Source organism: Suricata suricatta, chromosome 1 (assembly GCF_006229205.1).
Source record: "Suricata suricatta isolate VVHF042 chromosome 1, meerkat_22Aug2017_6uvM2_HiC, whole genome shotgun sequence".
Taxonomy (NCBI): Eukaryota; Metazoa; Chordata; class Mammalia; order Carnivora; family Herpestidae; genus Suricata; species Suricata suricatta.
In genome coordinates, this window is record NC_043700.1 from 188590670 (window position 1) to 188612285 (window position 21616).

At 48.9% G+C, this 21616-nt stretch overlaps 1 protein-coding gene across 1 annotated transcript in view; it reads right to left on the reverse strand.

Moving 5' to 3' along the window:
* STX18 (syntaxin 18) overlaps nt 1-17967 on the reverse strand; it is a 113328-nt gene extending 95361 nt beyond the window's left edge. The window contains exon 1 of the mRNA XM_029948748.1: nt 17722-17967. Within this exon, the coding sequence (XP_029804608.1) occupies nt 17722-17889 (168 nt within the window). The 5' untranslated portion in view covers nt 17890-17967. The remainder of the gene's footprint in view (nt 1-17721) is intronic.
* Between the last annotated feature and the right edge of the window lie 3649 nt (nt 17968-21616).

The window sequence follows — 21616 nt, forward strand, 5'->3', positions numbered from 1 at the left end:
CGGACACGTGGGTAGACCAGCTTTATAAGGGCCTCTGAGCGCGGCCCAAACGGCCACTCATCGTGCGGGGGGTGAGCAGGACTGAATGCTTCGGAGCAAAGTGTCGTGACGGGAGCAGCATTTCCGCACGGTGGCCGGGCGCAGGGGGACGGAGGGCTCGGTCCGCTTGCGTCACAGGTCGGCCTCAAAATGGCGAGTCTGAAGCCACACGGACGAGGATGGGTGAGAACGCCAGGAAGCACAGGCACCGCCTCACTGAACCCATTCCGCAAACACGTGTGCAAGCCCACACAGCGCTCTGTGCCGCGAGGGGGAGTGGAAGCCGGGCCCTGGCCCCTGCGGCCTGGGAATCAGCGGCTGGGGGACGCTCGGGAGAGGGAGGCTGACACACGCGGCGGCCGAAACGGTGCTGGGCGTGGCGGCGTGGACGTGCGTCGGGCAGGCTCTCATTCCAAGGATTTTCTTTGCGCAAGCTGCAACAACAAAACGCCAAAATACAAACAGGAAAACCAACCCTCCCAGAATACCGCTTCATGGGTATCATGGGAGACACTGATTTCTGCTGCCAGTTTGACTCATGGAAAAGTATAGAAGCAAACATGCCCGTACTGACTGAACTGTACCAAGTAATGAACGTGAAAAAGGCTTTCAAAAAAAGAGAAAAGATCTTCTTTAGGACGAAATGTTTCCAGATTTCATCTTTTGACATGACTGAGATACAGTCACAGATTCCCCACTTACCCACAGATAGGTATTTAGAAGCTTTCAGAAAATTCATCACCTCTCCTTGATATCTCTTTTTTTTTCCTTCTTTCCCTTAATTTAATTTTGATTTAACTTCCTCTTGTCACTGCTTGCTTACAAATCACAGCCTCTGTGTCTGGAGTCAATTAGGACTATAAAATACCCCACCATGCCTTCATCTGGGGACCCATTTATATATATTTTCTTATTTCAAGAGGTAGAACTAAGAGCCTGTAACTCCAAAAGTTTCCAATCAACCATCACATTCTATTCTTTGGAAAAGTATGCTTCTCTCCAAAGAAGATGACATCAAACTATATTATTTTGCAAGAATATTTCCTTTCCACCTGTATAAAGATGAATTCTGCTTTGGGAATTCGTTTGCAAAAAAAAAAAATTGGGTTGAGTGTGTATAATAGATGCTTAATAGCAATAACATTAAAAAATCTTTCTACCATTTAAAATTAAATGTAATTTCCTTATTACTTTAATGGAATCCCTTGGAGTTAAAGTATTTAACTGGTCCCTTTCACATCAAGTATTCATTATATAACTCCCTTTAAATATTAGGTATATTAGGTATGTAAACTGTGCACTGACAGAATAAAAACACACATTTCCACTGAAACCGAAACAGGAGAAGGACAAGGCAGCTTGGTTCCGAATCTGATAATGGGTTACAGACTCTCTTCCAGTTCAGATTTATAGTCAAAATGCCGTGAGAACCATTTACCACCTCTAACCTTTCAGGTCATATTTGGAAGAGAAGTACGGACTGCCAAGTCACTCAGAGAAAATGTGTCTGCGTCTGAAATACTTGACTTTTCCCTATTGCGGTGTTGAGCTCCCAAAGTGAGAGGGAGGGAGGGAGGGAAAGAGAGAGAGAGAGAGAGAGAGAGAGAAAGCTGTCTCTCCTAGAAAAACCACCTTACGTTAAAGGCAGAGATGAACTGCACAAGGGTCTGCCCACAGGAAGAAATTCCCTGGGTCACTGTCTTTCAGGGTCCGCCCGAAAATGGCTGCAACATGATCTTGTCCTTACCAGCTGGTACTGGCCTACTGACTAACCCCGTCCTACCCCACAGGACGCTTGATGTGCACCAGGAGAAAATTCTAGGGCTGTCTAGGGCCGAGTCATGGACTGTGGATCCAAGATGAACCCTTCTCTCTTCTAGCTCTCCAGTCTCTTGCTGGACCTCCCCCTGGCTGAACCCGCTCAGAACAAGGAAGCCCAGCCCAGCTTGCCATAAAAATCAGCCTCCTGGGGCAAGAGCAGAGTGGCGAGGGTAGAGAATGGATCCGGAAGGGCCAGAGGACAAGACAGAGCATGCTCCAGTCCCTGTTTCTCACCCGCCTTCCATTCGACTGAGCTCCTCTCGTGGATTCTGCCCTCCCGTCCCTCCCTTCCCTCGGGGCCTCATGTGTTCGGTCCTGCTTCTCCTTCCTCCACCTCTGCGTGTGCAAAATCTACGAGGCCCACCTAAAGGTCACCTCCTCCACGAAGTCTCCCCTCAACCTAACCCAGTCATCTGTGTCCTCTCAATTCTCTACTGAAGATTTCTAGAATTATGAACATGTCTTACACTTAGGAGTGTACCTATCACTAACCCAAGTATTTTATGTATGTTTACTTATTTACTAGAAGTTTCCCATTAGACTATAACCTCCACCAAAGCAGAGATTCTGTCTTGTCTTTGCTCCATCCACAGTGCCAAAAACAGCGCACAGCCTGTAACAGATGCTCCATAAATACTCACTGAATGAATGAATGAATGCCCCCTTCTAGAAGGTAAGCATCTGAGAGCCAAATGAAAGCCTCTCTCATCTTTCTACCCTAAATAGTGATCTAAACGCCTCCTAACTCATATCAACAAATATATGCGGGTCACAAAGTATCGCTTTATTTGAATGCGTATCAGCTAGCAGCTCTAGGCACGGGACCTCACTCAATCCTCCCAACCGCCCTAAAAGACAGCGTGGCAGAAGCAGGCCTTCCGTGTCAAGGCCTCATCCCCCAGCTCCCAGCGCGGCCGCTGGGGCTCCCAGCTCAGTCTCTCTGAGGGGAAGCCACTTCACCTCTGGAGCCACCCGGGGGCAAGCCCCGAGCCAGTGGCGGAGCGCTGGCGTGGTTTTACAGGCTGACCCCCTGCCTCACCTGGGCGATCCCGAAGTGCTCTCAGCCCTGCGGTCCTCCGCGGGACCAACTACGGGATGAATAAACAAAACAGCCAACTGGTGCCCCAGACAAAAGAACATAATTAACAATTTTTCAAATATCTATACTGTAAAAACTAGGTCTCCTTCCTTCTCAGTGATTTTACTATCTAAAACCATAAACCTTCTTCCGTTTTCCCCAAAAACACACCTCAACACTGCCTTAGGGGTAATGGTTGGTCACTAGGTAACTGTCAATTAAAAAAAAAAAGTTCAGTTTGAAGGCAGATGTATTTCCCCACAAGCGAGTCAGGGACTTTCAAATACATACGATTTCTGCACCAAAATGTGCTCCTAAAGAGAGCAGATGACGTGACAACACACCGAGGAGAAAATCGCCACAGCTCTGACCTGGGGAACGCCAAGGCCGGGAACAGCACTGCCTGTGTGCACAGCTGGCCCGTGCGCTCAGAGCCTGGACACGCAGCAGGGAGTCCTAGGGACCCGGTGCGGTGCTCACACCGACCCCATCCTGGGCGGGCCACTGAACCTTTGGAACCTCGGTTTCTTCAGGCCAAAGGAGCCCAACTTAAAAACGGTCGACTAAGCTACTGCGCTCTGAGCACAGTGCCAGGTAGGACAGGTGCCCAACAAGTGGTAGCGATTGTCATGGCTCCTGATTTGCAGAGTGACAACCAGACAGGCAGAACGTCAGTGCAACATTTGTGGATGATTTTCTTGTACAGGTTAAGAAAGTCTGATTGAAAATCCAGCTGACTTACAGGAAAATTACTCACTTTACAAAAGGTTTGACTGCAGACTTCCTTTAAATAAGGGACCCCGCGGCTCTGCATTTAATATATAATCAGATACTGCTTATTCGTGATTTTTCTAATCAAAAGATATTACTTTTTCTCCATTTCCTACCACGGCAAATAAAAATTGATCTGCTGGGAGTTTTACTTTTTCTAAATCTTTATTTTTAATGTTTATTTTTGAGAGAGAAAGGGAGACAGGATGAGAGTGGGGGACGGGCAGAGAGAGAGAGACGAAGACAGAATCGGAAGCAGGCTCCAAGCTCCAAGAGGTCAGCACAGAGCCCAATGCGGGGCTCGAACCCACAAACTGAGATCATGACCTGAGCTAAAGTCAGACGCTTAACGGACTAAGCCACCCAGGAACCCCTTACTTTTCATTTCAGAAGAAATATGTGCTCACTAAAGAAATTTGGGATGGTGGAAGCTGAAGAAATCACCTAGAGTCCCATCTCCCAGAAACAGCCATGGTTAACTTTTGGTGTATTCCCTTCTGATCACGATTTCCATACCTAGAGATTTTTTATTAATTCTGTATACATAGTTTTAATTATATCTGGTTTTGCAGGTAACTTTTTTAACCTAAAATGATCAGCCCTTTCACTCAGGCCATGCCTTACTCTTCAGGGTGCCATATTTCCCTAACAGCTTCGCTGTGCTTGCGAACACTGCCCAGGCGGCTCTTCATAGAGTAATTGTGATAGTTGTCAGTAATCATCTTCACAATCACCGCCTTTATCATCACTGAAACTACTGCTGCTAATTTTTAAACTCAAAGACCTCCCACTTCTAGAAGACAAAATATTCACATTCATTTTTTTAATTGTTTTAATGTTTATTTTTTAAAGAGAGACAGAACATAAGCAGGGGAGGGGCGGAGAGAGAGGGACACAGAATCCAGGCTCTGAGCTGTCAGCACAGAGCCTGATGCGGGCCTCGAACCCACAAGCCGTGAGATCATGACGCCAGCTGAAGTTGGACGCTTAACCGACCGAGCCACCCAGGTACCCCTCATATTCATTTTTATTTTCTTCAGTTTTGCTTTTACAATGAAGTCTTTGATTCACCTACAAATAAATTTTAATGTGTGTACAATAAGAGATGAGGACCCCCAAAAAAACTTCTTCAAAGTGCTAATTATCCCCCAAATCATCACTGAATAAGCCTCCTTTTCCTCACTGATTTACAAAACCTCTTTTGTCAAGATGACATTATACACACACATCTAGCCGAATACGCTTCACTGATCAATCTACAAACACATATATTATTTTCTGTCTTTAAAATGTTTTAGCATCTGACAAGACTAGTATCCCCCCCCCCCCCCCCCACACACACTTCTACCTCTTTTCAAAACTTGTTCTCACACGTCCTTTTTTCCAGGTGAATTTCAGGACCACTTACAGGCTCCTCTCAGAAGAGTTCTGCTGGAATTTTCATGAAAGCTGCCCTAAACCTGCAAACTAATTTAGAATAACTGATGTCTTAATAACACTCTGTCTCCCCTTCCAGTACACGATATGTGTTTCTGTTTATTCAAGTCTTCCGCACCTCTCGACAAAATTTTGAAATTTTCTTCAAATGGGACATTTCCATTTCTCATTAAGGTTGTTTCTAGAATTGCTTTTTGTTACTACTGTAAATGTTTTCCTTGGCTTTCAAGTGGCCATTAATTGGATCTAGGATGGCCATTGATTTACTTGGGTTGTAGGCAAGCTCCAGAGGCCTCTGTGGTGGGGCCATAAGGCCCCCCCCCCCCCCCACCCCGGGTTTACTTTACACTGCGGACAAAGAAGCCCCAGGGGCCCAATCTGCCCGCTTCTGGTCACTGACATCTACCACCTACTCAATTTCACTTGCTCTTCATGGTTCTGCTCCCACTTAGCAGCTTTTCTGACTTCCCCTATCACCTGCCCCTTTCTATAGTCGTCCGGCACTAAATTCTAACATATTTAACCCTTTAAAAACATTAGGGATAATTTTCCTTGATCAATATTAGGATATTGAAATATTTTAAAGAAATTACACTTATTTTATATTTGAGAAAAAAATGAAGCAGAAAACAAGTGAATTGACTTATTTTTTTTACCTTTTCCATGTCTATTTATTTTGAAAGAGAGGAAGCGCATGCTCAAGAGCAGGCAGGGGAGGGGCAAGCGGAGGGGGAGAGAGAGAATCCCAGGCAGGCTCCACACTGTCAGGTGGGCGGGGCTCAACCCCACAAACTGTGAGATCATGACCTGAGCTAAACTCAAGAGGTGGACGCTTAACCAGCTGAGCCACCTAGGCGTCCCTGCATTTTTTATCTTTGTAAGAAATTATAAATTTGAAACAAATTTGGTAAAAAATATACTAGTTGTTTAATATAGATATAAGTTAGGGGCACTTGGGTGGCTCAGTCGGTTAAGGGTTCAACTCTTAATTTTGGCTCAGGTCAAGATCTCACAGTTCATGAGTGCATGCCCCGTGTTGGGCTCTGTGCTGACAGCACGAAGCCTGCTTGGTTGGGATTGTCTCTCTCTCTCTGCCCCTCCCCTGTTCCTTCTCTCCCTCTCTCTCTCTCTCTCTCTCTCTCTCAAAATAAACATTAGAAAATAATAACAAATAAAACAGTGATAAACTAAAAACAGCTCAAAATATCTTCCAGGAGGGGTCCAGGTAAGTAACTTATGTGAAACTATTTTTAATGGCTATGCAGCCAAATAAACTGGACACAGAATATATACTGACATAGAAAAATGATCACAATACACTGTTAAGGAAAAAAGGCAAGAACGGGGAAAAAAAGAGAGACTACCTAACAGCAGCATAGAAAAATTCTTTTTGTTTAGCAGGAAGAACATCAGGTAGACACACACCAAGGCTGTAAGAGGGGCGATTACTCCCGGCCAGAGTATTATATGTGAACTTTATTGTGTGCTTTCTTCTGTTCAATGAGCACGTACTACTTTTTGTGCTCGTTAAGGATTTTATGTTTAAAAATCTCTACACCCAACATGGGGCACAATTTCACAACACTGAGATCTAGAGTCACATGCTCCACTAGCCCGAGCACTTACTGCTTTTATAGTTAGATTTTAAAATAATTAGTAACTTCAGAAACATATCTCACTTATAGCATCCCATTATAAGAAGACTATATGATCACTATTAAATCAAATGCATTTGTGGAAACATACCAAACGCCAGCTGTGAAACACAAAACTCATTTTCTCATCGATGTGAAAAATGATGAGGATGTGGGAACTCAGGGGGAAGTGACAAGGCACCGACTGAGCAGCTGCTGCTGCATTTTAAGGTATGTTCTTGGACTTTCAGAGAGAAGAGCGCTGAATCCTGGAACTACCCTGTCGAAAAGGTCCTTAAGGATTATCTAGCCAGGGCTCCCCATTAAACAAATAAGAAAAATGAGAAAAACCAAAAAGAGGTTAGTTCTCTAAGATCTCAAAGTTAACCAATGACAAAGTCCAAGAGTATTTATAATACAAAACCTACGCTTTCTCATTCCTGTCTCAATTCTGGAGTCAAGATGTGCTGCAGTCTGTCACTTGTATTTAGAGAATAAAAGGCAAGTGATTGTTTACGGGGGTTTTCTGATCATCTAACTAAGAAGAGAATAAGAATGTGGACAGTACTGAGAAGTGAAGACTTACTCTCTCGGTTTAGGAGAGTTTAAGTGCTCTAGCAGAAAGCTCTGACAAACACGCATACATTAGACTGGGGCAAGCGGGAGCTAGCAGAGTCTAGTGTTCACACATTTCGAAGTCGGGAAGAAAGTTCTACTGAATTTAAAAATGCAACTGCACCGCGAGCTTTTCCTGCCTGAGCTCTAGGAGCCCATTCAACCCACCACCCTTCCGTTCCTCTGGTCTACTCACTTTCGTTTACACTGGTTCTTAAGGGGCCCTTTTTGAAGTCAATTTTAAACCGTGTATGTCTTCAACAGAATAAGTTTTTCATAGACAATCCACAATTAACCACTGTCGATTTCACCGAGACTTTGCCCACCAGAGGGAGCCCATGTGGATTTCCATGTAATAAGAAACCTCAAACATCAAGTTTGTATGAATTCCAGAACCAGATTATTCATGTATAAAGATTAGAAACTCACTTAACAATATTGTATTTCTAGCCTCACCAAAAGACAAAAGGTAAATGAGGTCAGGTATGCAGAGCCCTTCACAGAGTCCCCAGCCTAAAGCAGAAGCCCCAGAAGGACTGATTTTCCGCAATCTGTATCCTCCTGAGTTCCAGTTACAGCACTCCGAACAAACGAGCAAACTGTGTACACAAGCTGACGTGGGCCCGGTTGGGACCCATCCTCCTAGACGGTCTGCCCTCAGCATGTTGACTAATCGGCTCTCAAGTCCGTAAGACAGCCAGGGCCTGGACAGGCGAATTCATCAACGTGTCACCCTCAGAGGGGACCCGGGGGGGCTCAGGTGGTTGGGTATCCAACTTCGGTTCAGGTCATGATCTCACAGTTCACTGCTTTGAGCCCCGCATCAGGCTCTGTGCTGACAGCTCAGAGCCTGGAGCCTGCTTCGGATTCTGTCTCTCTGCCCCTCCCCTGCTCATGTTCTGTTGCTCTCTGTCTCTCAAAAAATAAATAAATGTTAAAAAAAAATTTTTTTTTAATGTCATCCTCAGTAGGCGTCTGGGTGGCTCAGTCAGCTGAGCATCCAACTTCGGTTCAGGTCATGATCTCGTGATTCGTGAGCCCGAGCCCCGCATCGGGCCCTGTGCTGCCTCCCAGTCAGTGCAGAGCCGGCTTTAGATCCTCGGTCCCCCTCTCTGCCCCTTTCCCGCTTTCACACTCTCTCTCTCAAAAAATAAATAAAATATTTTTGAAAAGTCATCCTCGGGGGACCGGTTCCAGCAGTCCTGTCCTCGCAGGTACACTAAACTTGTGGTGACCTGCCAACTAGAAACTGAGGAAGGAGGGAAGGATTCGACCCATTCTAGATGTTCCTTGGGATGAATGAGAAAATCAACGGCCTGTCTCTGAGATGTGATACAATCACTACCACCAAGATGAGTTTCTTTGAGGAACGAAGGAAGCACAACTGGGGGAACAGAACTGTGCACAAGAACTGTGCCCCGAAAGGAGCCCCACCCCCACATGCACCCGAGGAGGCCGACCTGCCTCCTTTCACCTCTCACCGCCTCGAGGCCCAGCCCAGGGCTTGCTGGACGGGAGCCGACCGCTCACCTCCCACGGCTGGCGGACCGTAGGTACCAGGTGCCTAGTTTGTAGCCTCAAGCATCACCAAGACGGAAGGAGGACGAAGCGGGAGGGCCCCACTGGGCCGCAGCTACGCTCTCCAGCACGGCCACTGGGGACTTACCCACCACTTGCTGTTGTAAGGAAACTCCAAAGTCCATTAGGCTCCCTGGGTGTAATGTCTACGGTTGAGAACTGAAAGAAGAAGGGACGCCAGGGTGGCTCAGGCGGTTAAGCGTCAGACTTCGGCTCAGGTCATGATCTCACAGTGCGTGGGTTTGAGCCCCGCGTCGGGCTCTGTGCTGACAGCTCAGAGCCTGGAGCTGCTGCCGATTCTGTGGCTCCCTCTCTCTCTGCCCCTCCCCAACTTGCGCTCTGGCTTTGTCTCTCAAAAATGAATAAAGGTAAAAAAATGTTTAAAACGAACTGAAAGAAGAAGGCACGAATGACTGGCCTTCTACTCTAACTTTGGGGGAGAAACTGTTGTGATGTCTATTCGCTTTTCCACCAGAAAGCTGGGAACTGTTCTACTTCCTCCTCTTTGTGACCCCACTTCCTGCACCCCTGATACGTCTCCTTCGTGGATCCACACCGTCCACTCCTGCTGCCACTAGCCCCCCGTTCCTCCCGACTTCCGCAACCTAACTGGCCCTTCTAGGTCAGTCCTGTTACGTTCCGAACCCACCCCCAATATTAGTGGGTATTTTAAAACACAAACTGTATCTTCTCCTTGAAGGGCTGGAGGGAAAACCCCTCGGGCTTCGCAGGCCTCTGCACACACCCCACCTCCGCAGCACAGAAGTGCGCAGCCTCCGCGGACACAGAAGGCGGTCACATCTTGGCAAAACCCATTTACAAACATAGGGGGCAAGAGAGGGCACCTGGGTGGCTCGGTCAGGGAAGCGTCCTACTCTTGCCTTTCCACTCAGGTCATGGTCTCAGGGTTCATGAGATCGAGCCCCGCCCACGTCGGGCTTTGGGTTGAGGGCAGAGCCTGCTCTGGATTCCCTCTCCCCCTCTCCCTGCTCCTCCCCCATGTGCCCGTGCTCTCTCTCGCTCTCTCTCACAATAAATAAATGAGCTTTATTTAAAAAAATCGGTACCAGGCCAGATGTGGCCTGTGGCCCTCCAGCCCCCCTGCTCTATGCAGCCCAGTGAAGCCTCACCCCTGCCACTCGGACCCTCACCCAGGCCTCGTCCAGGAAGGACACCACCACAGTGTTGCCTCCGCGCCCCCATCACCCTGCCGCTGTGCAGGAGAGCCCCTGCCCACCCCTTCCCTCCGCCGGGCATGTGACCCAGCGCCCTTGCTTTGTCTGGTGGAATAGCGCTCGGCCTTCAAGGCCCAGGCTGATACTCCGCTGGCTCGCCCTCAAGGAGATTTAGTGTTCCTTCCTCTGTATTTCTGAAGACCTGGGACACGGGCCCCGTAGCTTTTGGTGTCCTCACAGTGCCTGACACGTATTAGGTGCTCAGTGCTTACAGGAGGAGGGAGTAGAGGAACTATTGAATAAAGGGAATTTCAAAGGCTGCGGTCTTCGTACGTTCTGGGGAAAGCTCAGAGGGGCAACCCCCGGGGCTATGCCTACCACGAAGGTCTCCAGTTCGGGGCTCTGCTTTCGGGCACACTCGGTTAACACGATCCACAAACACAGCACCGTAAAGCTAGAAGAGGCCTTGGAGAACACTCGTGCCGTGGTTTTCACCTGCGTCTCTGAGTCTTGGGTTTGCTTCCCCAGGGGCTCCTCAAGGAGAGGAAAGGGGAGTGACAGGCTGGCTAAGCAACGTCTCTCTTCCCAGCCTGACCCCAGCCTCAGCCAGCGCTGCTCCTTATTTCATCTGCAAAAAGGTTTCTGTATTAAAAAAGAAAAAGTCTAGATGATTCAAAAAAACCTCCTGCTCTGTTTACAGCCTGCATTCTACACCTGCACTGTGTCCCGATCTATCCCTGTGCCGCCTGGCCATGTCTCCAGTCCGTCTGGCCCCCAGGGACCCCTGATACTGCTTCTTAGAACATTCCCTTGACTGAACTCCTCGGTTTAGGAAGTATCACCCTTAGCCCTTGGGATCAAGTCTGTTTCCAGCTCCTCTGGGTAATGACCCAGGCGGTCCCTCCCAGCTCCAGGTCTGGGCCACTACACTGGCCCACGAGGTCGGCCGTGTGGCTTCAAAGGAATCATGGAGGACCGGGGGGATCAGTGCAGAGAGAGCTGCACGCGTCACTCGGCCCTGAGCAGTTGTGTCTGCTTCTCCACTAAACTATAAACTTCTGGAGACAGGAGCCGAATCTTAGTTATATGACAAAAAGAAACTATTTAATGTCTACTCCAGACACTGGATTAAGTGGGAATTCACATTGTGTAATATCAGGGGATCCTACTGGGATCGCACATTTCTAGAACTGGAATGCGCACAGATATTGACTAGCTCCAAAACCGGAAGCCAAGTGACACGGTAGATGAACACGTCTTCATCAACTCCAGAAACACTGACTGAGGACCGGTGTGCCTCTGCGGTCCAGAACCATGGACTCAGGGGTTTGTTTTCGCGAGCCTTCTATTCGCGGGGGTGCACAATACACGAATGGACACAGCACACGGGATAATGAAAAGAACAAAGCACAGCAAGGGACAGGAAAAGGATGCTGCCCTGCACAGGGCAGTCAAGGAAGGTCTCACTGAGACAACACTTGAGCAGAGCCCTGAAGACCAAACCACACAGAATCGGGGGGAAAGTGTTCCACACGGAGGGAACGACAGACACGAAGGTCCTAAAGTGGACCCAACAGTTCACGTGAAACGAGCAAAGGGGTGGAGGGGGGGGCTGGAGCAAAAGGAAGGGAGGGGAGGAGGGGAGGTCAGAGAGCGAGCAGGGACCAGAGCGGCCGGATCTAGGCCACTCTAAGAACTCTGACTTTTAGCCACAAACTCAAGATAATCAGTTCCATAAAAACGCTAAATGAAAACAAGACCTGTAGCTTTCACAAAAGCAACGTATAATAAACAAAGAAAACTCCAGCCGCGTGCCTTATCTGGACACAGAATTCCCAGAGCCCAGGGTCGCTATGACTTAGGTGGAATCAGACTATCTTTGCCTTACGAGAAATCCCGGCAATCATGTAGTCTAAGCTCTTAGTGCAACCAGTGGAAACTGAGGCCCGGAAAGATCCTGCAGCTGCCTGCTTGTTCTACAGACGTGGGGCCACACACCGTTCGGGGCTTCCCACTGGCTCCCGAGGCCCCTGGGCCCCACCGGGCTGCTCAGACGGTCTTGGCTCCGGTGTGGCGCTCTCCCGGCCTCTGCAACCTCCACAAAGCAGTAAGACGGGCGCCTGGAGGGCTCAGGCGGTTAAGCGTCCAACTTCAGCTCAGGTCATGATCTCACAGTTCGTGAGTTCAAGATCCTCTTCAGGCTCTGTGCGGAGCGCTCAGAGCCTGGAGCCTGCTTCCGATTCTGAGTCTCCCTCTCTCTCTCTCTGTCTGCCCCTCCCCTGCTCACACTCTCTCTCTCTTTTTCTCTCTCAAAAATAAACATTTAAAAAACTTTTTAAGCAGTAATAAAGGGAAGAGCTGATACTATGAGGCACCCCCAAACACAGGCCCACACCAAAAGCCTGTCACTACAGTCTTCCACAATTCTAATTTTTCCTTCCGCACAGAGCTGGAGACAAGCAGGCAGCTCGGTGCAAGGTGCCGTGAGGAAGGGCTCAGTGGGTGTTGCCCGTCCGCCATCCCTGCCCACCCCTACAGAGCACTCCCTTGTCCGAGGTTCTAGAGAGGGGACAGTCCTAGTGTCCACCCACCTTTGGCCACGCACTGGGGTGGACATATGACCTGGCCACATGAAGAACCTTATCCCCCTAAGGCCATCATGAGGGCTCCGGATCCAAGCAGAACCAATGAGAGTCCCTCCGGGGTTTTATGGATAAGAGCTAGAGCCGGCAGCTCTGGGCCCTGTGTTCGCAGGAGGACGAGCCAGGCCAGGGCGTTCCCGTGTTGCTCAGGGGGGTCTACATCAGGTTACTGTTACTTGCAACCAAAAGAATTCACACTGATGCCGGCACATGCATACCTTTTCTCATTTCATCTGTGTAACAACCTTTAAAGGTTATTATTTACTCTATTTTACAAAGGGGGATAAGGGGGTTAAGTAACTTGCCCAAGTCCATACACTAAGTACAGGTCACTCAAACTCAGGTCTTTCCGCCCGGAACCCATTCAGTATCTAGTTATGAATCCATTATCCAGACAAGAAGGAGCTCACTGCCATTCAAAGGCCAAAGACTTTCTGGCTTAAAATTAGAGTGGAAATTTAAGGTGTGAGGACCTAGTGTGGGAAACAGCATTATATTAGGGTCAAAGGACCTGGCTTCCGCCTCCGGCTCAGTCCTGTGACTCAGCTACTCTGAACAAGTCAGGTCACTCAGCTGGGGATTACTTCTCTCACTGACAAAATGAGAAGCCTGAATAACACAAACTCAAGATCCGTTCAAGTATTTAACAAGAAAAGTCCATGGTTCTGCTTTAAGCACACAGATTCTGGCAGCACATATCAGGCAGGATGCCAAACAGATTGCAGCTTGAGTGTCAGGCCCAACACTCGGCTGCCTCGGCCACAGCGATGCAAAGGACTCTGAGCCCTAAGATCTACAGGGGAATTGGCACCGGCCTCCGCGGCCACAGGGAGGGAGGGTGAGGGACAGCTGCCTGCCTGCCACACACGTGCCACTGCTGCTGAGAGAGTGTCACCTTAACAGAGCAGTGCTGCCGTCTCCACGGCCAGTGCCACTCGCACCTGCGCGAGATGTCCAGATTCCTCTGTGCGCTTCCTTGTTTCCCCTTTGCGAGAAAGAAAGGCGAGTACGGGAAAGCTCAACGGTTTGGGGAATACAGCTCAGAGCCACTGATGAAAACGCCTGGATGGCCTACATGGGGCGAAGGTCGGGGGCAAAGGGGAACTAAGAATCAGTTCGGTTCTCTATGATACACAGTCTCCTAAGATGCCAGTAATTAGCCTATGAGTTCAGAAGGGTCTGAGCACGCCCATGGGACAGAAGTGAAAAATGAGACTTGGGTAAGAGGACTCGCTCAGTTCTAAGTAGGAGAACCCAGGTCCGAATCTATGTCTTCTGAATCCAGGTCCCAGGGCTCAGTCCACTCCCATGGTCCCCCACCCTCGCCTCACAGTCTAAATGGCATATCGAGGTTCCCACTGCAACACTGTGACACTGTCATCTTCGTTTAGAGGTTTTCAGCTACAGCAGGCTCCACATCCCGAGACAGGAATGTTATTACTGTCTGTAATTTAACAGGTAGACAGGCACTGAGTATACGTGAATTCAACAAAATTGAGCATAAAAGTTAAACACTTAAAGGAATGACGACAGGGGCGCCTGGGTGGCTCAGTCAGTTGAGCGTCTGACTGCAGCTCAGGTCATGATCCTGCAGTTTGCGGGTTCGAGCCCCGCATCAGGACCTGTGCTGACAGCTCAGAGCCTGGAGCCTGCTTCGGATCCTGTGTCTCCCTCTCTCTCTGCTCCTTCTCCACTTGTGCTCTCTGTCTCTGTCTCAAAAATAAATAAACATTAAAGAATTAAAAAAAAAAAAAAAAAGGAATGATGACAAAACCAGCCTGTGGGGTAAATTAAAAATCTAGTTTCAACAGTTTTACTGATCTTGATAAAACCTCTGGGACAATTCGGTGAGATGGAAAACTAACATCAGGAATGTGCTTTGTCCAAATCGAGGGATGACAAGAACGAGAACAGACTGGTCACGTGCATCCCAGAAACGGTCATGAGTGCTTCGAGGAAGGCATTCGACGGGAGGCGTACCGCAACCCGCTCCTCTTCCTGAGGTCTGACGACCAGAGCGAACCCCGAACCAGAGTACGTGCTCCTGGTACTGGCCCGACTTTGACATGTGAAGAATCCCAGACAAACAAACAACAGGCGGCCTCTGACACGTCTGGGTGTGGCAGGAGCCGGGGACAGCCCCTCACCTGCTCTACACTAAATTTGGGGGGAGGACGGTGTGTGGGGAATGGCTGCGAGGACACGAGGTAATACACCAAACAACTACAACATAAAACCAAACTTCCTCGAAAGAATGCATGTTCTCCCTAGGTCGGGAGGGGCAGGAGTCCTGAATGACGCAGCCCGTGTACCCACGTGACCGCTCTCCAAGCCGAACACCCACTCGCACCACCAAACCTCCGAAACAGAACTTCGAGGGCGTGCAGTCGGACCCTCTGACTAATGCGCGACGTTCTTCTCAAACACCTCTGACAAGCAGTCATCCCTCTGCTTAATTACCTCCAGGAACAGAGATTCAGCGGCCCAGGGACCTGTTAGTGTCCCTCAGGGGCGCCTGGGTGGCTCAGTCGGTTAAGCGTCTGGCTTCGTCTCAGGTCATGATCTCACAGTTCATGGGTTCAAGCCCCACGTCAGACTCTGTGCTGACTGCTAGCTCAGAACCTGGAGCCTGCTTCAGATTCTGTGAATCCCTCTCTCTCTGACCCTCCCCTGCTCGTGCTGTTTCTCAAAAATAAATAAAAAAACAGGAAAAAAAAAAAGGCTCATTCATTCAAAAGCCTAGTGCACATTCTCACCACTCCGGGGGAAAAGGCCTAAGGCCTACACCTCCATCAGCCCTGCCATCCCCACGGCGCCTCTTGGGCCCGCCACCTGTGAATCCCCGACTCCCGGACAGCGTCCAAAGTTAGCACAATGTTAACAAATCAGCGATTTCGGAGTAAGAAAGGACCCTCCCCAAACCCCAAACCCCAAACCGTGAGCTTCGCATACCACAACTCTACCTGAGGAACCTCGGGAAGGCTTGAACCAGATGGGGGAGGCAGAGAGAGAAGGTCCCGGTTCCCTTTCCTCTCATTTCAACCTGAGAAGCTTCTCCTCTGATCTGCTATAAACAGGGGATCAATGCAGTTCAAGTCTTCTGCTGTCTGAAGGGCGGAAAAGGGGAACCTTTACGGGTCAATAAACTAAAGCCATAAAATCCGCTTGGTACCTTCATACAGCGGATAGCTGCAGGGATAAGACAACCTCGTGGTGTCTTGGCTCCTTCTCCAGTGCTCTCTCGACCACGTAACACCGGCTTGCCTGCAAAGTTCCCACATTCCAGCCACACTCAGATGCTCATCCAAACAATAACACTGCAAAGTGGCACAGTCATCATCATTTGGAGGTCAGACAATATAATAAGTTTCTCCAAAAAAAGAAATGTGAAATGTCCTTCCTATCTAACTGGTAAGTAACTTCATAGGTAGACGTGCATCAAGCACACATAAATTGAGCCTAAAAGTCACCTATTTCCACGTCTTAGTGCCTCTCTTCTCTTGAGAAACCATCCTCCACCCCCTCTGCACTAACACTGTCTACTCCTGTTTCAGGATATACTTCAGGCATCACCAACTCTCTAGAGCCCTGCTCTGCTCTCGGGTAGAACTGACCACCTCCTCCGGAGCCTACACAGGATCTACGAGGCTGTAGGACTTGTTCTATTACTGTCTCCCCCCACTATTCCTTTTAAATTGTGTTACTGTAACGAGGTGCTGGTCGGAAGGGAGGTGCTCGCCGATGGACTGACTGCATTGACCTGGCTCAATCCCCCTTTTGATCCTTGCATACCCTCTGCAAACTGCCCACGATAAATCATGCACGTGTAGATTCGTTTAAAACTATCTGAGTGTCAGGGTACCCGGGGGACTCAGTCAGTCAAGCATCCAACTTCTGCTCAGGTCATGATCTCACAGTTTGTGAATTCCAGCCCCACATCAGGCTCTGTGCTGACAGCTTCGGATTCTGTGGCTCCCTCTCTCTGCCCTTCCCATGCTCACACTCTGACTCTCTCTCAAAAATAAATAAACCCTAAAATAATTAAAAAAAAACAAAACAAAACTACCTGAGTGTCTACCAGGCACGGATCGGAATGGACGCCAAAGAGAAGTGATTCACTGTGAAATTAATGACGTTTACATTTCAGGACCCCTCATTTGCCCCCTCCAAATCTCTGAACCTCCTCTTGTGATTCTGTACTTTTATTTCCTAAGGGGGACAGACGGAACGGTAGAAGCTTCAAGCTCCAGGTGTCAAGGATACAAAAGTGAACAGGGAAAAATACTGTCTCTCCACTCAGAGAGTGTCCTGTCCGGTGAGGAAGAAAAGACAACCGTTTGTTCACTCATCCATTCATTCGTTCAAAAAACATTGACTCAGTGGTGCTAGGAGTCGGGCACTGGGGATTCTGAGGTCACTGCTCCTGCCCTCAAGAAGTTTGCTGCTCTCCTGAACAAAAGCCTACGGTGCTCGGGGAACAGAAAGTAGTTTAGATGACTGTTACAGGGTGTTTGTGAAAGATTATCCTAAACCAGTATCACGACCTACTGATCCCTGGCTTGGGCCCTTAACTGACAGCAGGTGGCAAGCCGAGGAGGTCACATGACTATGATCTTTACTCTCACTGAGCCGAGAAGGGGAAGGGGAGGGAGACAGGCGAGCAAACTTTAGAGGCAAACACACTGGTCTGTGCTGCGACAGAAAAGAGTTCCCAGACACGCCTTCCCATTCCTCCAAACGAGGCTGCTCCTTTCCCAAAACAGCTGTCGGCTCTCTGGGACCGACCCCCGGGCCCCCCACTTCACACCACTCTCTCCAGGCTTCCCCTTCTCCCAGTGACTACGGGACAGGGGCCTGGGTGAGGGTCTAGGGGTCCACCTCGCTGGCCCGCCCCCCTCGCCAGCCCGCGGTTCCCATAGCAACCAGCTCACCACTTCCCGCGCCCGGTTGGAGAAGTCGCTTTTGGGCCGGGGGCTCCGGCGGAACAGCTCGTCGCGGCTGCCGTCAGCCCCGCCGCCCACTGCCACTCCCAGCGCCTTGTTGCGCGTCTTCACCGTCTTGACACTGGCCCGGAACAGCAGCGTGATATCCACCGCCATGGCGACCCGCACACCCGACCCCCTTCCCGGCCGGCCCACGTCAGCACCTTGCGACGGCGGCGCGCGCCCGGCCGGCCGCTGGAGGACGGTTCCGGCTCCGCACGCCTCCCCCCGCCGCGCGCCAGCGCGACCCGAGAAGAAAGGTTCCGGCCTCCGCGGGGTGACCGCGGGGAGAGGAGAAAGGTTCCGGGTTCTGCCCGCGCGCGACCGCGGCGGCCTGGACCCCTGCGGGCACGCGCACCCGCGCCCCTTTCGCCTCCCAGTGAAGTTCGGGGGGCTTGGCTGCAGGGAGAGGTCCGTCTTGGGGTGCGTGGGCCGAGGGAGCGAGAGAAACGAGAAGCCAGAGGCTGGTCCCCTCTCCCTGGATTTTTTTCACTGATTGGGCCGGGCGCGCGCGCGGAGGCCTGCGGGCTGGGGTGCCCTGGAGGCGACCCAGCTGGACCCTTGACCTCAAGGACTCACCTGCGAGGGACAGAAGCACGTGCACGGTGACCTCCGGATGCAGTACGTGCTAGGGGTAGAAGCAGGTGTGCCAGGCATAGAGCCAGAGGCCAAAGGCCTTTATTTTTCAACCTACAGCCATCTGATGTGTAAAATCACAGGGACCCCTTGCTTAGTGTTATCGTGGCCATCGAAGGAGGTAACACGTGTAAAGTTTTGGCGTGGCTTAGCTTGGAATCGCCAATAAAAGTTACCAATGCTATTAATACCGTTGTCATTCTTGTTATTTTTTATGGTAGGGAAGAGTGGAGGAGGTGTCACTCAAGAGCAGGCCGATTTGAAGGATGAGGAGGAACTTTATCAGATGGAGACCAGGGCGGAAGTATCCCCAGTTTCTATTCATCCTTGACTCACACTTGTTGGTTTTTTTCATTTTTTTTTTTTAACATTTATTGCTTTTTGAGAGACAAAGTGTGAGTGGGGAAGAGGCAAAGAGAGAGAGGAGACACAGAATCCCAAGCAGGCTATAGGCTCTGAGCTGTCGGCACAGAGCCTGATGTCAGGCTCAAACTCACCTATCACAACATCATGACCTGAGCTGAATCGGGGGTGGGGGGAACTTAACCAACTGAGCCACCCAGAGGCCCCTTGATGCACAGTTTTTAAATACCCTCTTAAATATAGTAATTAAAATTTTTTTAGTATTAATTTTTTTTTTAGAGAGGGACAGAGTATGAGTGGGGGAGAGGCAGAGAGCGAGAGAGAGAGACACAGAAATGAGGCAGGCTCCAGGCTCTGAGCTATCAGCACAGAGGCCTTATGCGGGGCTCAAACCCACAAACTATGAAATCATGACCTGAGCTGGACGAAGTCCGGTGCTTAACCGACTCAGCCACCTAGGCACCCTCACAGTAATTTAAATTAAACGCAAGTTTGTCGATGAGTTCTTCCTACATCCTGGCTCAAGGTTGAGATTTCATTTGCAGGCTCATTGCTTTGTTCGTTTGTTTTCTTTCTAAAGAGGATGCCCAGCTAGAAAGCGTCAAAACAGTGGTTAACACAGCTTGGTCAGCAAGATAGAAATTATCTGCAAGACACCAAGATGCTCTTTTCACTAAATTCCCTCCCACGTGGTGCACGGTTGGATTTTCCGGTGGGACTTGCCACACGGGAAATGCTGAATGCTCCACAGCTGCCTTGTATTAAACCCGACTTTAAAGAAGCTTGCAAAGAGTAAAAGCATGCCATTCCCACTCAGGTTTTCTGTTTCTGAAATGTAGTCTTTCGCAAAAGGATCTCATTTATGCTAATATGGAATGGATTTGGTTTTGTTTTTAAATGAATATTATAGGTTTTTGTTTAAATTTCCAATATGGTAAATACCAATAGATAAAGCCCATGGAAACAAAGCTTGTTTAGGGTTCTCAATAATGTTTAAGTGTGGAAAGGGGTGCTGAGACCAAAAGTTTGTTTCAAATAAGTTTGTGAGAAATTGATGTCACGTGTACCTGAAAGCAGGAGGGGAAAAGTTATTTAAAACCCCAACTGTAGCCATTTCAGCCTCCCTGTAGGAGGAAAATAAATTTCCATAGAGCTTTCTTACACCCACGTAGTAGGAGAAAATGAGAAAGAAATTACTAAAGCTCTGCCAATGATTCTGTATTGCATAAATGGCCCTTTGTTTTATGGAGACATTAATGAATCTTGAGCTATGCAAAGGCAAGCCTGAGGCAGTGTAGAAGGAAAAAGAATTAAATCGCTCTGTATAATAAAGTAAACGGGATTGAATTAAGGGAAAGCCAGGGAAGCCAGAATCCTATCGAGAGGCCGGGAAAGGAAAAAATGGTTCCTTGGGAGGGATTTTCCAGTGGGAGGGGGCTGAGCTACACCAAAGCTTTAGTGAGTAGTGCCTTGTGTGCTGGCGGCAGCTGGCTTTTGCAGGATAGGGGAAAGGGGGGGACAGAGGTCTGAGTTTTCTGTCTGTATCTGCACTAGCGGAGAAGAATGTAGAGATGACACCCAAATGAGCTCAAAACATCAGGCACTAAAACCACAAATGACTACAAGTGCATAAAATTCCTACAAAAGTCACAGCGATCTTGAGGCTATTGGGCTCATGGAATAATGAGATTCCACTGATGTGTTTTCATTTGGGGGGGGTTTGCACTTTTAACCTCACAGAGCAAGGTGACTTCAGATTGATAATAACTACTTGAAGCTGAGAGACGATGTGGGGAAAAAAGAACAGAATGTCATGGGAATAAACCATAAATTGTCCAGTTTGATGTAGGACATACATTATGTCTCATAAGTAATAATGGTTCATTCGTTAGGTCAGGCGCATTTTTCTTAAAAAAAAAAAACCAGTAAGACACGTTGTAATCCTTGAATGTAGCTTCCTATAACAGCACCCCCCGGACAATCAGGATAGATGTAGACAATCTTAGAATCATTTGGGGACTCAATAGAAGTCATTAAATGCAGCCTTCATCAAATGCCCAACCCATGACAAACCTTTTGAGAAATAGACTTCTGTTGTTAGCCACTGGGATTTTGTCATTATGATATCCTCTAGAGAGAGGTTGGATTTCAAGCCCCGCTCCCTGAGGAAAGATGGTAAGCAAGCATTGGTTGTTTGGTGTGTGAATTCTTGCAGGGTACTATGAGGAGACCAGAGTGTTCTGGGCCCAGGGGATCATGGACTTGCCACAATAATATAGTAACTGAAGACCCTCCGTGGAAGATCATTCTATTGTTCACTCATATTCCTAGCCCCTCCCTAGAGGAGGATTATAGTTCCTTCACTTGTTGATGACTGTCTTGGCCAGGATTCCAGTGTCTTGGCCACTGATTCCATTTTGCCATGAAAAGTGACGTGTGACAAATTTAGAAGACAGCGTGTGGCTCACTGTGCTCACTTCCCCTCTGCCACGATGACGCATAATGTTTCATCAGCCTGGGTCCCTGAGTAAAGATGCCATGGAGCACAGCCACCCAAGGACGTGTGCCGGCATTGAGAAGTCCACCTTTGTTCTTATTGACTATGGGGATTTGTGGTTTGTTGTTAATACGGAATAACTGTTACAACCCGTATCCACATATCCGCCCCAACAAGTCTATCGGATGCATTCTTCACTTACCATCATGACAATGGTATCCCCCAGTGGGTAAAAGGTGGAGAGAAAAAGCTTCTAGGTTACACCTAGATCTACTCAATAGATCTAGTACCACAAACCCTGCAGGACTCGCCATACCATGGTAGAGTTCACACTGAAAAGGAAACAAC